General features: G+C 15.5%; 1 protein-coding gene across 1 annotated transcript, besides 25 other annotated features; it reads left to right on the top strand. All coding sequences in view use genetic code 6, as the record gives it.

Moving 5' to 3' along the window:
• Positions 1-1,794: 1,794 nt before the first annotated feature.
• Positions 1,795-1,846: a microsatellite.
• Positions 1,847-3,242: 1,396 nt separating this feature from the next.
• Positions 3,243-3,301: a microsatellite.
• Positions 3,248-3,314: a microsatellite.
• Positions 3,253-3,309: a microsatellite.
• Positions 3,301-3,358: a microsatellite.
• Positions 3,359-3,906: 548 nt separating this feature from the next.
• Positions 3,907-3,976: a microsatellite.
• A 785-nt stretch (positions 3,977-4,761) lies between these two features.
• Positions 4,762-4,788: a microsatellite.
• A 1,102-nt stretch (positions 4,789-5,890) lies between these two features.
• Positions 5,891-5,939: a microsatellite.
• Positions 5,896-5,956: a microsatellite.
• Positions 5,896-5,964: a microsatellite.
• Positions 5,897-5,935: a microsatellite.
• Positions 5,965-6,033: 69 nt separating the features above from the next.
• Positions 6,034-6,115: a microsatellite.
• Positions 6,116-8,310: 2,195 nt separating this feature from the next.
• Positions 8,311-8,380: a microsatellite.
• Positions 8,381-8,383: 3 nt separating this feature from the next.
• Positions 8,384-8,435: a microsatellite.
• A 1,171-nt stretch (positions 8,436-9,606) lies between these two features.
• Positions 9,607-9,647: a microsatellite.
• A 446-nt stretch (positions 9,648-10,093) lies between these two features.
• Positions 10,094-10,148: a microsatellite.
• A 353-nt stretch (positions 10,149-10,501) lies between these two features.
• Positions 10,502-10,567: a microsatellite.
• Positions 10,562-10,615: a microsatellite.
• Positions 10,616-11,234: 619 nt separating this feature from the next.
• Positions 11,235-11,436: a microsatellite.
• A 193-nt stretch (positions 11,437-11,629) lies between these two features.
• Positions 11,630-11,659: a microsatellite.
• Positions 11,660-11,701: 42 nt separating this feature from the next.
• Positions 11,702-11,762: a microsatellite.
• An 887-nt stretch (positions 11,763-12,649) lies between these two features.
• Positions 12,650-12,706: a microsatellite.
• Positions 12,700-12,742: a microsatellite.
• A 229-nt stretch (positions 12,743-12,971) lies between these two features.
• Positions 12,972-13,016: a microsatellite.
• Positions 13,017-13,756: 740 nt separating this feature from the next.
• Positions 13,757-15,730, top strand: IMG5_173430 (hypothetical protein; the record flags this gene model as incomplete). Its single annotated transcript, XM_004029714.1, has 1 exon — positions 13,757-15,730. A coding segment is annotated over one exon (1,536 nt), but the record flags the coding sequence as incomplete, so codon positions are not given.
• Positions 14,731-14,830: a microsatellite.
• Positions 15,731-16,044: the final 314 nt, after the last annotated feature.

Below are 16,044 nucleotides of genomic sequence, written 5' to 3' on the forward strand. Positions count from 1 at the left end.
ATTAAAAGAAGAATTGGAAGAGAAAATCGAATTATTATAAGAATTACAAGTTTAGAATTAGTTTTTATAAGAATAAATAAATGATTAAATTAATGAAAGTTAAAAGGAATGTTATTTAGAAGAAATTCAATAATATAAACAAGTTTTATTTTTATGTTTACTAATATTTATTTTAAATTTAAAAAGGAACTACTAAATAGATAAGAAATAATGCAAAAACAATAGGAAGATATTGAATTATTAGAAGTCTAAATGAATAATATTAAGGAAAGCTATAATTAAGAAGTGTATTAATTAAAATAAGAGTTACTTTAAAGAACTAAAGAAAAGAAAGAATACGATTAAAAAATATAAGAATAATAGAATCAAATAAGAGACTTATAAATGAAATTTTAAGAAATAAATAATAAACATTAAAGAGAAATAAGCATAAAAAATGAACATTATGAAGAAATTATATAAAAATAAATCAAAAAAATTTAAGAAATGGATAAGTATAAAACCACCTAAATTGAATAAAAAAAAGAAAACGAACTTTTAAATAATTAAAATGAAAAAATAACAAAATAACAACCTAATCTAATTCTTATTTAAAATAATCAAAAGTAAAAACAAAAAAAGATTATTAATAAACTATTTTATTTTATTTTTTTTAAAAAAAAGATATTAAAATAATCAAAATTCGCCTTTAATATATAATCCTTAATAAACAAATGTTTTAGATTAAGCTTATTTGAAATGTATAGAACGTTCTAAAAATTTATTAAGTAAAAACGAGATAATATTAAATAATTTAAAGGCTTAAAAATAACATACTAGATGTAATAAATCTCCATAACCAAACAATTAGAATTAACAACCAATATAATAAAATATTAATAACTATAATAGTTTAAATAATTCATAGAATTCTTAAAAAATATAAATATCTTCTTACAATTAAAGCTAATTGAACTCATAACATTAATATTAAAAAAAATACAGTAAAATGATAAATAAACACCTTTATAAAATATGAATTTAAATGAAATTAAAACTATTCAAAATTTAAATAATAGTTAATATCCTAAAAGACCTCCTATAATGGAATAAAAAAATAGAACTTTTTCTATAGGAAGCTAATAATCTAATATTCAAATTGATGATTTATAAAATAAGTTTAAATAATATTAATTATAAAAACCTTAAAATGAAAATACTCATAAAAATAATAATATTACATAAGCTAATATTCCTAAATATGAAGGAGAAAGATTAGGAAATTTAAGACATGGAAGAGGTAGATGTTATTATCCTAATGGGGAAATATATGAGGGCGAATGGAAAAGTGATAAGGTATATATATATATATATATTTTATTTAAATTTTTAAGATTTTTTTTTTTTTCGTTATTTTAAATAAAGAGACATGGATTTGGAATCTTAAAAGATTAAAATGGAGAAATATATAATGGAGATTGGGAATATGACCTTTATCATGGTCAAGGAAAACTAAGAAATAAATTTGTTGAAGTTTTAAATAAAGAATTCGATTATAATAATTTCGAATTACTTAAGAATTATTGGGTTAGTTATAGTGGAGAGCTTAAAAATCATTCATTGCATGGATTAGGCACTTTACTTTTGTCAAATGGGGAGAAGTTTTTGGGAGCTTTTGCAGGAGGAAAAATACATGGAGAAGGCAGTTTTTATAGAAAAAATGGGGAAATTGAAGTTGGTTATTGGTAAAATAATAAATTTGTAGGAAAATTATGAAAACTTTTTTTTTTTTAATAAATTTAATTAATATGTATTTTTTTTTTTATTTATTTGCATTTTTTCTTCTTTTTATGATTTTTTTTTTTTTGGGGGGGAGGGGGGGGGGAAAATCTATAAACAAATATTATTTTTTTTTTTTTTATTATTATTTCAAAAAAATGAATTTTAATATATTTTCTTGGACTATATTAAGGTCTATATTTCTTTAAAATTTGGCCGTTTTTCATCTAAAATTTCTATTTAATCTATATAATTTTAAAAATTTTAAATATAGAGGTTATTGTTTTGTTAAAAATAATTCAAAATTTAATTTGTTTATTGAATGAAAATATCTTTGCCGAAAATCCAATAAAATCCAAGCAAAATTTAATGAGAGATTTTCAAATCTAAATCTTCTTTTTTAATTATAGAAATAATTAAGTTTTAAAAAATTTATTAAAAAACCTTTATTTTTTTTTAAATAAATAAAAATATTATTTATATGTTATATATATATATAAAAAGATACTTAATAATTTAAATATTCTTTGTATTTTTAATTATCTTAATTTTAAAAATAATAATTCATAATATCTGTAAAGAAATTAAGATATTTTTAATCTTATTCAGATTCCTTAAACATAATCTATTTATTTATTTATTTATTTTAAAAAAAAACATTAAATTTAAATTATTTACTTAAATCAAATTTAAAAATTGCTATTATTCTAAATAAGTAAATATATATATATCTTTTTCAGCAAAAGTACATATACAAATATAAACACTTTATAATTATTTTCTGAATTAATCTCTACGTTATTCTGTTAAAGAGTTTAAACATATAAATATATTAGAAACTAAAATTTAGTCTTATTCATTTTAAAAGGATAGTTGTTAGTTTTAATAAAGATTATAGACTATTTAGTATATATATTTCAAAGGCTTTATTAATTAGTCTTCTTCTTTATTTTCATCAAATTAATTATTGATTATAATATTTTAAGAATAAATGGTTATTATAATAATTTTATTTTATAAATCCTTTTACAAATAATTTTTTAGATTAATGATTTTCGAACTAATTTAAACCAAAAATTTAAGGGTTAAACTTGTTTCTTATTTTGTTTCTATGATTTATCCAAAAAACTAAAATATGTTATAATTTAATAGAAAATTATAAAAATTTTCAAAAGAAAAATAAGAAATATGTTTAGAAATTCCAATTAAAGCATTTAAAACTTTACTAGAATTTTCTAAATTAAGATTTTATTAAAAAGAAGTATAAAATTCTTATAATAAATTAGACTGTTTTTTATTTTATAATTATAAGTTTTTCCATTTTTTCATATTTGTCAAGAATTATGAATATATTTTTGTATATTTACTGAATTTATTTATTATTTTTTAAAAGAAAATAAAAGCCTTTTTAATGATAAGTAAATAATATATTATTCTAAAATTATTATATATCAAATAAATTTGTAGCAAATAATAATCCCTATTATAAATATATATAAATATATATATATATATATATATATATTTATTTATATATATATATTTTTTTATTATTTTTTATAATTTTTTTTCATTATTATTTATAATTTTTTTTTTATTAATACTTCTTCAGAAACTTAAATTAAATCAGCGAAATTTCTTAATATTTTTATAAAATAAGGAAATTAGTTTTTTTATAAAATATATGCCTAAAAAATATATATTAAATTTGGTAAAAGAGAAACATTTTTTAAATTAATTAATAAAGAAAATTAAGATATTTATTTATTATAATCAAATCTCATATTATTTTTGAAACCGAAAATAAGCTTTATTGTTTTATTAAAAAACTTTACGATAATTTTCTAAATAAAAGATGGAATATTAGTTTTTTAAAGATCAAAAATGAATAAAAAAAACTTAGAAAAAGATGTAAAAGATAATTATAAAATATTTAAATCTTCATTTATATCTATTTAACGAGAATTTAATTCAAAATGCTTATTTACAGTTATTAGTTCATTTTTAATGTTTTAAATTTAAAGTTTTTCTAATAAAATTAAATTAAATGCTAATTTATTATATTAAATTTAATCTTATTCTTTGTTATATTATAATTCTTATAAATTTTCAAATAATATTTCTTCAAATTTATCAATCCTTTTATTTTATATTATATATATATATATATATATATATATATATATATTATATATAAATATATACATATATATATATAATAATTGTTTTTACCATATATGTCCTAGTTTTTAAAATATATCTAATGTTTTTTGATGTTTTTCCATATATTCTTCGAAAAAATCTTATGTTAATATATTTTATTCTATAAATGTAATATTATGCCTAATATAAACAATAATTATATCCTCAACTAAATTTCTTAAAATTTATTAATGATCACTTCCTTCATGATTTAAAGCAAAATGATATCCATTCCAAAACTCAAGAAGTATTTCAGAAAATAAAACTTAATTTTGTTAAATTAAGCCTATATGAAATTACTAAATCTAACTTAAAAAATCAAGAAAGTCTATATTACTTTTAATATTTTTGTTTTGTTTTTTATTAATAAATACAATTAAATATATATTTTTCGATATACTTTTCTCCATCATTAAATGTAATACCTATAGGAATTTTAGCTATACATTCACAAAAGGCTTAAATAATTTATTTCTTTAGAAAGAAGAAATTTTAATCTTGTAATATATTTTCTAACACTTTATTTAGGTTTTTGATTATATGGAATATATGTTGGAATTTTTATTCTTGTTTTTTGAAATATCGGACACTTAATTTAATTAAAAGTCCTATTATATTTAATGCAATAATAGAAATATCAGTATTAATATCAATATATTTAAAATAAAAATCGAAAAGAAAGGAAACAAATTATTCGCTTTTTAATTCATTATGGTAAATATTTAATTCACTTCTTTATTTTTACGGAACAGTGATAATAGCTTATTATTTTTTAAAAACAAAAATATACATAATTAAATAATATATATATATATATATATATATATACTGTAGTTTATAATAAAATTATTATCAGAAACTTTTTTTTAGTCAAAATAATCATAATCTAAACATTCGAATAATAAATTAAGTATTTGAAAAAGTACATATTGACTTTCTTAATCTTATTTGTATGGATTTTCTTTATATTCCTATAATACTTAGAACGGAATTTCATATATTTAAGGAAGTATATTAAATTTGAATTCGTTTTCTTACTTTCTTAAGAAATAATTGTAAGAGTCTTTTGAGTGTTTTGGATTCAGATCGTATTTTTAGATTTCCTGTATTAAGTTTATGAAAAATTAAAGCCCTAATCCTAAATGAAACATTGAATTTTCACAAAAAGCTTTAACATCATCTATTATATTGAAATTTTGTGTAGAATAATTATAAAAAAATTTAAATATAAGGATTAACAAATCTTAATAATAATATGAATTATCTATATTGTATCTATAACAGTAGAAAATTCCTTTATATATTTCTTATTTTTATTATTCATTGAAAATATAATAATATTATTTGATTTATTCCTTTAATAATAGTAATAAATCTATTTAGGATTGTTTATTTGAATATTATTCTTTTTATAGATTTTCAATTATTTTTAGTATTTATTATGTCTTTTTTGAAAGGTTTTCAGAATATTATGTTTATATTGGGTCTTATATTTCCTCTTTTTATAATATTATACTTAATGGGTAACTTTTTTAGGCGGGTAGATATTATTTTTTAGGAGTACTTTTTTATTTATTTATTGTTTATGCTTTTTATTTTATTTTTTACACTCTAAATTGTTTGATTTCTTCTAAAACTTAAACTAACTCTTATTAAATTTCCATTATTTGTAATATTAAATTAAATAATAATGTTTTTTATTTTTTTTTAGTTAAATAAAATTTAATTTTAAATTTCAAATTTTTTTTTTTTGGGGAAATATATAAAGTTGAAATATTTATTTTATAATAAAAGTGTTTTTATTAATTATTTTTTATTAAATTAAATTTAATAATATGAATATATTTTGCATGTTATATAATTAAAATAAATATATATAAATTATAATATAATAGAAATTTAAAAATTACATTAATATTTAATATAAATGTTTAATTTAATTAATATATTATTTATATTAATTATATTTTATTTAATATATTTTTTTTTAAGTATAAATTTTAAATTTGATTTAAATTTTATATATTATAAAAACAAAATTTGTTTTTTTTAAAAATTTTCTAGTAAAAAGAAATATTATATTATATATATATATATATATATATATATATATATATATATATATATTCATATATATATATATATATATATATATTAAATCTCAAAGGATCATAAATCAGTCTACTGAACATAATTTATTATTGATTTATAATAAATTAGGCTATTTTAAAAAGAATGAAAACAATAACAACTATATAATATGTTATATTCTAGTATATTCTATCAAATAAGATCATATAGGTAAATATAAAAAAAAATATATATAAATTTTTTCTTCTCAAAAAAGAGTAGAAATAATCCAGTATTCATTTCATATTACGGGTGAGTCGAGTACTATTAAAAACTACAAACTTATCAAATCATCAGGTGACCGGTCTACTATAGTATCAATTCTATAGGGAAATAAATACAGTAAGATACATACACACTCACTGACTCATATTTTCAACTATAAGACTTTTTTCTGATATAGAAACGACGATTTTTCAAAACAAAATAATAAATTGGGTATGTTTTTTTTTATATATATTAAATTTATTAAGAAAATAATAAATTTCAATAAATAAGACAAAAAAATTCATAATTGAATGACTAAATTATAATTTATATTTAGATAATAAAAATAATAAATTTGAATATATAAGAATAAGTAATTCATATAATTTTAAATTAGTTTTCGTGGTTAATTAAGATTTATTGAATGACTATAATAATGATTAATAATTAGATAATAAAAATAAGCACTTTTTTAAATAAATTCTATAATCTGGATATATATAAAATAAATAAAAAGAATAATATTTATTAAATATAATGAATATTTACTTACTTACTTAGTTAATTTAAAATTATTAAGTAGAAAAAGTAAAAATATAGAATAACAGTTTACGGCTTTTATAAACAAAACATATTATTTAATTAAATAAAATAAATTATAATAACTAAAAGGTTTAATCATGCAATTTAATAAAAATAATAATATTATAACTTGAGTAAATTATATAAAAATGAATGAATTAATATTAAAAAGAAACAAAAAAATAGAATAAATTAGATAAATCATATTGAATTAAAATACTATAAAATAATTCTACTATAAATGTATAAGATAGTGAATATTTAATAGCTAATATATGAGTTATTATATTAATTTAAAAAGCCTTAAAATAAAAAAAGCTAATTTAGTTAATTAAACGACGAAAATATATCAAATAATTTGAAAGAAGTATAACTCAATTAAAAAAAAAAGTATTAATATAGAAAAATAGAGCAATAAATAAATAGAAAATTTTAGTGATTATTAAATTAGATAAGAAATTAATTTAACATCAAGTTAATAAAATAAAATTATTAATAGGAAATAGTCTAATTGTGTTATTTGCTAAATTAAAATTATAAGTTTATTAATTAAAAATAATATAAAAGTATGATTAAAATTTAGAATAATTAAAGACTTGATACTAATTTAGTTTTAAAAATAATTAATTCTAATTTAATAATGAATATAGCATGGAGGAAATTCATTATTATATGGTTTAGATATAATAGAATATAAAATAATAAATAAATTGAATTATATTATAAAATATCAAATTATATTGCTTTATAAATTATTATTAATTAATAAATAAAGTTTTTATAATATAAATAATTTACAAACATTTAAAATTAATAAATAATTAAATATATAAAATTTTTAAATTTATTTTATTTTTTATTAAAGTAATATTTTTCATATTAACTTTTTTATTTATTTTTTTAAAAAAATATTATAGAACATAATTATATGATATTATTTTTATTAACATATAATGTTTTACAAAAATATTAAATTTTATTTTACTATATATGGAAATCCATTAAATAAATATACTAAAAAGAGCATTTTTTATTTAATATAAATATATGTATATATTACTACATATATAAAGTAAATTAATGACTATAATGTATTGTTTTTAAAATAATATATATTTGATAGTTATTTTTATATACTGATTAAATGGAATATATTTGTTTTGATTTGTGCATATTATTAATAATAATAAAATGAAAATAGAAAGATTGATATATATAATTTATTTTTAGAATTATAAAAGCTATGTATTATTATTATAAAAAGATAAAATTAAGATAATATAATATTTATAAAAAAATGAATATTATTTTTATTTTAAGTGTATTTTATAATATTTTAATATATTTTAATTATTGTTCAGATAATTTGGATTGTATTTTCAGAAGGATAAACCTTCAAAGTGAGCTGGTTGTTATCATCATAAATTAATATATATAGTTTTTTATTTTATTTTATTTTATAAATACATTTTTTTATTATATATTTTTTATTTAATATTTTAATAATAATAATATATTTTTTTCTTTTTAAATAATAATTATTTATTTTAGTTTTATATCTATATAAAATTAACTAATAATTACCCTTATTTTATTTTAATATAAAAATAACATTTTTATATATGAAACAAAAAATATAATATTTTTTATAATAATACTAATTAAATTTATCTTAAATATATATTTATTTATATATTAAATATTTTATATTTTATTATATTTACTAATTTTTTTTATTTTTTTTCTCCTTATTACTATTTGGAAAATACTTTTTTTATTTTTTTATAAAAAATCTTTATACATTATTTTTAAATTTAAAAATAAATTATATTCAAGTCATTTTTTAACATAAATGCCATTTATTATTTACTATTTAATATCTGAAATTTCTTAGCATCTTTAAGCATATTGATAAATATTAGAAATATCTTCTATAGATCTAAGTCCTTTAATAATTATATTTAAATCAGATTTCGCTTATGCAAACAAATTATTATTATTTTACAAATACTGCTTAAATTTTAAATTAAATAATTACAATAATTAACTAATTTTATGCTTTTTAAATGGTTCGAATTTTCTTATTTATTTACTATTGTATTTTGTTAATTAGCCTTCTATTCTTAATTAATTTATATCTATTTTTATTAAATCAAAATTATATTTTCATGATTTTTTAGTTCAAAATCTATATTTATTTGTCTTTTTCATAATAATCGAAATATTCTAATTCTCTACATATAGAATTGTGCATTTAATATTGTTCTAAATCAATATATTCTTTGCATTTATCACAGAATAATTCTAAAGTAAAATTCGATTTGTATTGTATTTTATTATCGTTTTATTAAAAACCTATATTATTAGTATTTTAATGTTCTATTTGTTATTAATAATTTTTTGGTAATACTTTAGTAAAAGATAAATTTTTATAATCTAAACTATCATATATAATAGCATTATTTAATATATTATCTTTTTTTTAATTTGTTTTTGATAAATTTTGTTTTGAGGGAATTTATTCTATATTAAATATCGTTCTATCATTATCTTTATTTATATTTGATTTTGTAGAAAGTTTGGTTTAGGTATAATTTAGAGTTGGTTAATTTTCTATTCTTTAAAAATTCTTATTTAATTCTGAGTAATCTACACTTTTTTAGGACTAGTGTAAGATTATTGTTTTATTCTTTTAATCGTTTTAATGAAAGGTTTACTGTGGTTTTTTTTATTTATAAAAAAATAATATTTAGTTTATATATAAATAAATACATTTTATTCGAATTTTTTTAATATAAAAAATTTGTAGTTTATACTCCGCATTCTTTTTTATTTTAAATTTAGTTTTTTTAAAATTATTAATAATTTTTTTCGGGAATTCTAAAAAATTATTATTTAGGAGGAATCGAAAATATTTTTTATTTTTTAGTATTTTGAGATTGATAATTTTAGCTCTTTTAATCATTTATATCTTTATAGAATTCATCTAATTTTCTTTATTCTAATTGTATTTATTATTAAGCTTATATATTATCATTATACATATTGGATTAAATATTAACAATATCTTCAGATTATTCAGTATCAGTAATAAGTTAAGGTTATTTTTTTACTAAGTATTATTCAAGGTTTCAATTTTTACCAGGAACCTCAGTTTTGAGTTAAATGCTATTTTAGTTTTATTGATTTCTTTTCTCCTAATCTATTAATAATGATTATTTTTCTAATAAATATCTTTCTTATTATAATAACTATTATTATTTTTATAAAATCTAAAATTATATTTCATTTTTTTACAAATAAATTTATTAATACTAAAAGGTTTTGCTTCTTATACTTCAAAATTTAAAGGACTTTATTTATTTTTTATAATTGAGAAACCTATTTATTTTAAGGAGTTTAGCTTTAATTTATAATTTGGTTATTTTTATTATTATAGGATTGTATTGATTAATTTTTTAGTTGAATTTAGTTATTATTTATATTATTAATTTGATTATTTATCCCTAAATATGGGCCTTTTTTAGGATGATCAAATGACAAGTTACTTCGATCTTATGGACTTTTATTTTAATAGGAATGAAAGTGTTAATAAAGGCAATTTTAATCCATTTTTTTGCTATTTTATATATTAATAAATAAATTTTATAATATAGTAATATTTATATATAATAAATTTTTATTTATATATTATTATTAATTTTATCTTATTTTATTAATTTTTTTTATTATTATTGGTTATAAATTCACATTTAAACTTTATATTAATAAAAAGTAAATACAATAATACTTAAATTTATATATTTAAGTTAATATATATATAAATATCATGTTTATAATATTTATATAAGTATATTATATATTACTGCTTTTTTAAAAAGTTTGATAATATTTTCTAAATTTTCTCAATTTATGTTAAATATTTAATTAATTATTCTTTTTTCATCTTTTTACAAAATTGCCAAAAAAACATTTGAAAAAAATAACAGATTATTAATATATTTTTAGTTAGTTATAAGTTTAGAAAATAATATTAATCTTTTTCTTTTTTTAATGTTTATTTTTTTTAAAAAAAAGTTATGGCTTAATAATTTTATAGTGTTTAACAGAAAAAATAATAATTTATCAAAAAAAATAATATATTATTTACGAAATATTAATTAAATGTGGTAAATATTTATATTACAATTATTAAAATAATATTTTATAAATTTAATATTTCTTAAGCAGTTATGCTTTTATTTAGGACATTTATTAAATGTATTATTTATAATAAAATGATTATATTCTTAATTTTGTTAATTTATATCTATAAATATGATCCTAAAAATAAATAAAAGGAATGTTTTAAAAACATTAATATTATTATTATAAATATTATTAATATAATAAAACTTATTATTATTTTATTATTATTATTATTATTATTATTATTATTATTATTATTATTATTATTATTATTTTATTATTATTTTTTTTATATTAATTTACTTTTTTTTATTATTTATTATTATTTTAGTTTTATTTTTTTATTTATTATTTTATACTATTTTATTAATCTTTTAAAATTTTTAATTTTTTATTATAATATAATTTAATTTTTTATTTTAAATTTATTAGATCATATATTTTTATTAATTTTTAGAAACTAATTTACCTAATTATTTAAATTTATATATTTCTATTTTCTTTAAAAGTTTTATACTTTAATTAATTTTTATATTAATAATATTAATGTTTTATCATTAAATTATTTTTTTACTTATTTTTTTATTTATTTCAATGTTTTAAGAATAATTTAAACATAGTTTTAGCTTAAAGTTTTTTTATTATTTTATATTAATATATTTTGTTTTTTATTATGATTTATAATAAATATATTTATATTTATTATATTACTTAATTATTAAATCTTATTTATTCTTTATTTTTGTAAATTTAAGAACTAGAATTTATATTTTATTATTATTATTTTTAACAAAAAATTAAAAATTTATTTTTTATAATAATTTTATTTTTTTATTCTATATATAAATTAGATTTTTTATTATTATTATCAAAAAATAAATACAAAGTATTAAAAATAAGATTTTTATATAAAAAAAGAAATAGTTTCTCAAAAATAATGAGTATTGCAAATAAATTAGTAGAAGTTCCATATTAAAAATTACCAAAGACACTTATTAAAAAGATATATTTACCCAACATAGGAAAAATCTAAGTTTTTCATAAAAACTAAAGTAAATTATATATAACAACTGTGAATTTTATAAATAATTACGCACCATCGATAAAGTATTATAATGAACATTTAAACTTCGAAAGAAAGATTAAGAATGAATAATAAACACCTATATTTAATATATTTGATATTAATTAAACATAAGTAGAATAAGTTGATGCAGGAAGTATTACACACTTTAATCTTTTATTAAAAAGAATTATGGAAATAAATAATAAAATTAATAATGAAAATAAAGCTTATATTTTAAATATGAAATCTAACGAATATGAAATTTTGGAAGAAGAAAAATAGAATAAATCATTATTTTAATGAAATAATAATAAAAAAAAATTCTAATATTATATTTAAAATATTAAATATTATGTTTTTTTGTTATAAATTAAATATGTAAAAGTATATTTAATTTTATTTTTTTTAAAAAAGATAATATCTGATATTTATTTTTTAATTAATAAAAATATTTTAAAATTAAAATTATTAAAAAAAAATATTTATTTGAATATAAATAAATGTTTTTAAAAATAAATATTATATATATATATATATATTATATATATATATATATATATATATATATAATATTTTTTTATTTAATAATAATATTCTTTATTAATTTAAATAAAATCAATAAAATATATTTTATATTTTTTATATTTATATTTCATTTTTATTTTTTTTTTAGCCAGTTTTATTAAAAATTTAGAAAATAAATAAAATATAATATATTCTTTTTGTTTTTTTTTTATTTATTCAAAAACAAAAAAACAATTAAGTTTTTATTTAACTCCTTTTTAATTTTGTACTTTTCGATATAAATAAAAATTAAGAAATTTAATCTAAGTTATCTTTTTTTATATTAAAATATTTTATTATTTAAAATTATTTATTTATAATACTATCTTATAGAATACGAAGAATCTATAAAATAATTTTTTTTCCTTTGATATTATTTTCATGTTTATAAATTGAAAAAGCTTTTAATTAAGTTAATTTTTTATTTATATATTAAAAGTATTTTAGGACAAAATTTCATATTGATTTATATTATTTTTTATAAAATAAGTTATTTATATTTATAAAGAAAAAATAGTTTTTTAATTTTCTTTCCTTAAAATTTACTAATAATTAAATTATTAATTACAATGCATAATATATTTTAGTTTTATTATATAAATTAATAAAATGATATTTTTTATATTTATTATATATACTTCATATTTTTTGTTTAATTATATTGATTTAAAAAATACATAAGAAATATGAAATAATGTATTACTATCCGTCTTTATATTGTCTAAAAATAAAATAGCTATTTGATAATATATATAATTAAGATGACCTTAATCAATAAATAAATATTTTTAATCTAAACTATTAATTCTTATTTAATTAACTAAGAACTAAATTCTTAAAATGATTTTTATTTTGTTAAAAGAAAAATATTGCTAAAGTTTCTATATTTCTTAAATTAATTTGTATTATAATTAATTAAGATATTTTATTTATTTTAATCAAAAATAAATGAACCAATATAAATATTTATTTATATAAAAATAAACCAAAATATATATATAAATTTAATAGTTTTTAAAAATTTTTTTATAGATCTAAAAAAAAAAATATATATATGGATTTTAAAAAAAACGAAAAAAGGCAATTAAATAATAAAAACGAAAAAATCCAACATTATTTCACATAAGAAGAAGTATTTGCCTATTCTGAGCATATAAATCACTATTTAAAAGATGATGAAGACCTAAAAAGCATATTACCAATAAATCCTAATAGTGAGGAGTTATTCGAAAAGGTAGGAAATGGCATTTTATTATGTAAATTAATAAATATTACACAACCAGGTGCATTAGATGTGACTAAAATAAATACTAAGAACCCTAATATATTTAAGATAAACGAAAACTTGAACATGGCAATTAGTAGTGCTCAAAAAATAGGATGTGTATGTATTAATATTCATAATTAGAGTATTATGGAGAAATCCGAACATATTATTTTGGGATTATTATGGTAGATTGTTAAAATTTAATTATTAGGAATTACTGATGTGAAGAAAAATCCTGATATTTTTAAACTAAAAGGAGAAAACGAAGACGAAAATACGTTTTCTTAATTGCCAAAAGAAAGCCTGATTATAAGATGGTTTAATTTTCATCTTTCTCATGTGGAACCTGCTAGAAAAATAGCGAATTTGGAACATGATTTATAAGATGGAATTTAGTATATGTATCTTTTGAATTAATTGAATAGAAAAAAATGCCCTATAGTGATGTTGGAAGAAGATTAGAAAAATGAAAGGCTAGCTAAGGTTATTGAGTATTCAAAGAAATTAGGAGTACCGAACTGTATTAGGTATTAAGATATTCTACATGCCAATTAAAAGTCGAATTTAATATTTTGTGCACATCTATTGAACGTTTGTTCAGGGTTAAATGGAGAACAGGAAGATGGGCAAGACGAAGAATTGGAAGATTTGGTTGAGTTTTTAAACAGTTTTGGAGTTAATTAAGGATTGGTTAATGGGGTAGATGAGATTAGTGAGGAAATTAAAAACGGAAAGCTTTTGAAAAAAATCTAAGATTTGGAAGAAGAAAAGGATAATGAATAATAGTAGGAAGGATAGAATTAATAATAAGAATTAAATGAATAAAAGGTCGGATAAAATTATTAAAAGAATAATGAATAATAAAATATAAAGGAAGCTATATAATTAATAAAAAAACAATGTTTAAAAAGACTAAAGAAATATGTAAATGACCCTTATTTAAAGAAATTAAAAAAGGAAGGAGAAAGTATAGAAGAATTCTAAAAAATTCCAGAGGAAAAGCTTTTATTAAGATGGGTTAATTATCATATATAAAAAAGTGAAAAGGAAAAAAAAATAACTAATTTTTCGACTGATTTTGAAAATGGAAATGTTTATTTAAAACTTTTGGATGAAATTACTGGAAGAAAGGGAATTTCGGGAGGTGAGAATAGGATAGAAAATCAAAAAGAAATCACTTAAATTATCCACGAATATTTTCCGGTATTAAAAAGTGTAATATGTCCTATTTAAATTAGTAAAAATGAGGATTTAAATACTATTTTTTGCGCATAATTATATGAGGCAAGTTAAGGGAATTTATGGTAAGAAGAATTAGATGTTTTTTGAAATATATAAATTAATTTTAAATAGAAAAAGAAAGAATTACTAAGGAATAATTAATGGAAAATAAAGAGTAAATAATAAACGAATATTTATTAAATAAAGAAGAACAATTGTAAGTAAATGAGGAAAGTATAATTTATAAAAAAGTAGATTTTATATGGGAAAAAGGAATAAAAAAACATATATAAATGTAAGTTTAAAATATGGAAATTTTAATAAATTGGGTTAATTTTCATTATGGAAGATAAAAAATAGATAAAATTGAAAATTTCAATTATTTAGAATTTTCGGGTTTATTTAATTAATTATTATAGGAAAATAATAAATAGGAATTTTTATATGAATCGTATTAAAAAATATTAGAAAAAATGAAAATTAATCAAATTATTTAATTTGAATAATTAATTTAATAAAATGAGATTTTTAATTTTATTTTTATTTCTTAAATTTATTAGGCTTGTCCGTTTTATTTTTTAAATGAAATAAGAAGCTTTAGCTAATTTATTAATTTCTTATTTCAAAAATAGATAATTGATGAATTTAATCCGTCTGATTTCATAGAAAAGTTAAAAGATGGCTTATTATTAAGAAATATAATTAAATTTTTTAGTAAATAGGAAATTTTAGACTGCAAAGATAAAAAAGAAAATATCTCTTTGGCTATTTTAGAGGCTCGAAAACTCGGGATTTCAGAATAAATAACAATTAATGATGTTTAGGAAGGTAATGAGGAAAAAATGGTAGATTTTTTATT

Source organism: Ichthyophthirius multifiliis (assembly GCF_000220395.1).
Source record: "Ichthyophthirius multifiliis unplaced genomic scaffold scaff_1120509251272, whole genome shotgun sequence".
Classification (NCBI taxonomy): domain Eukaryota; phylum Ciliophora; class Oligohymenophorea; order Hymenostomatida; genus Ichthyophthirius; species Ichthyophthirius multifiliis.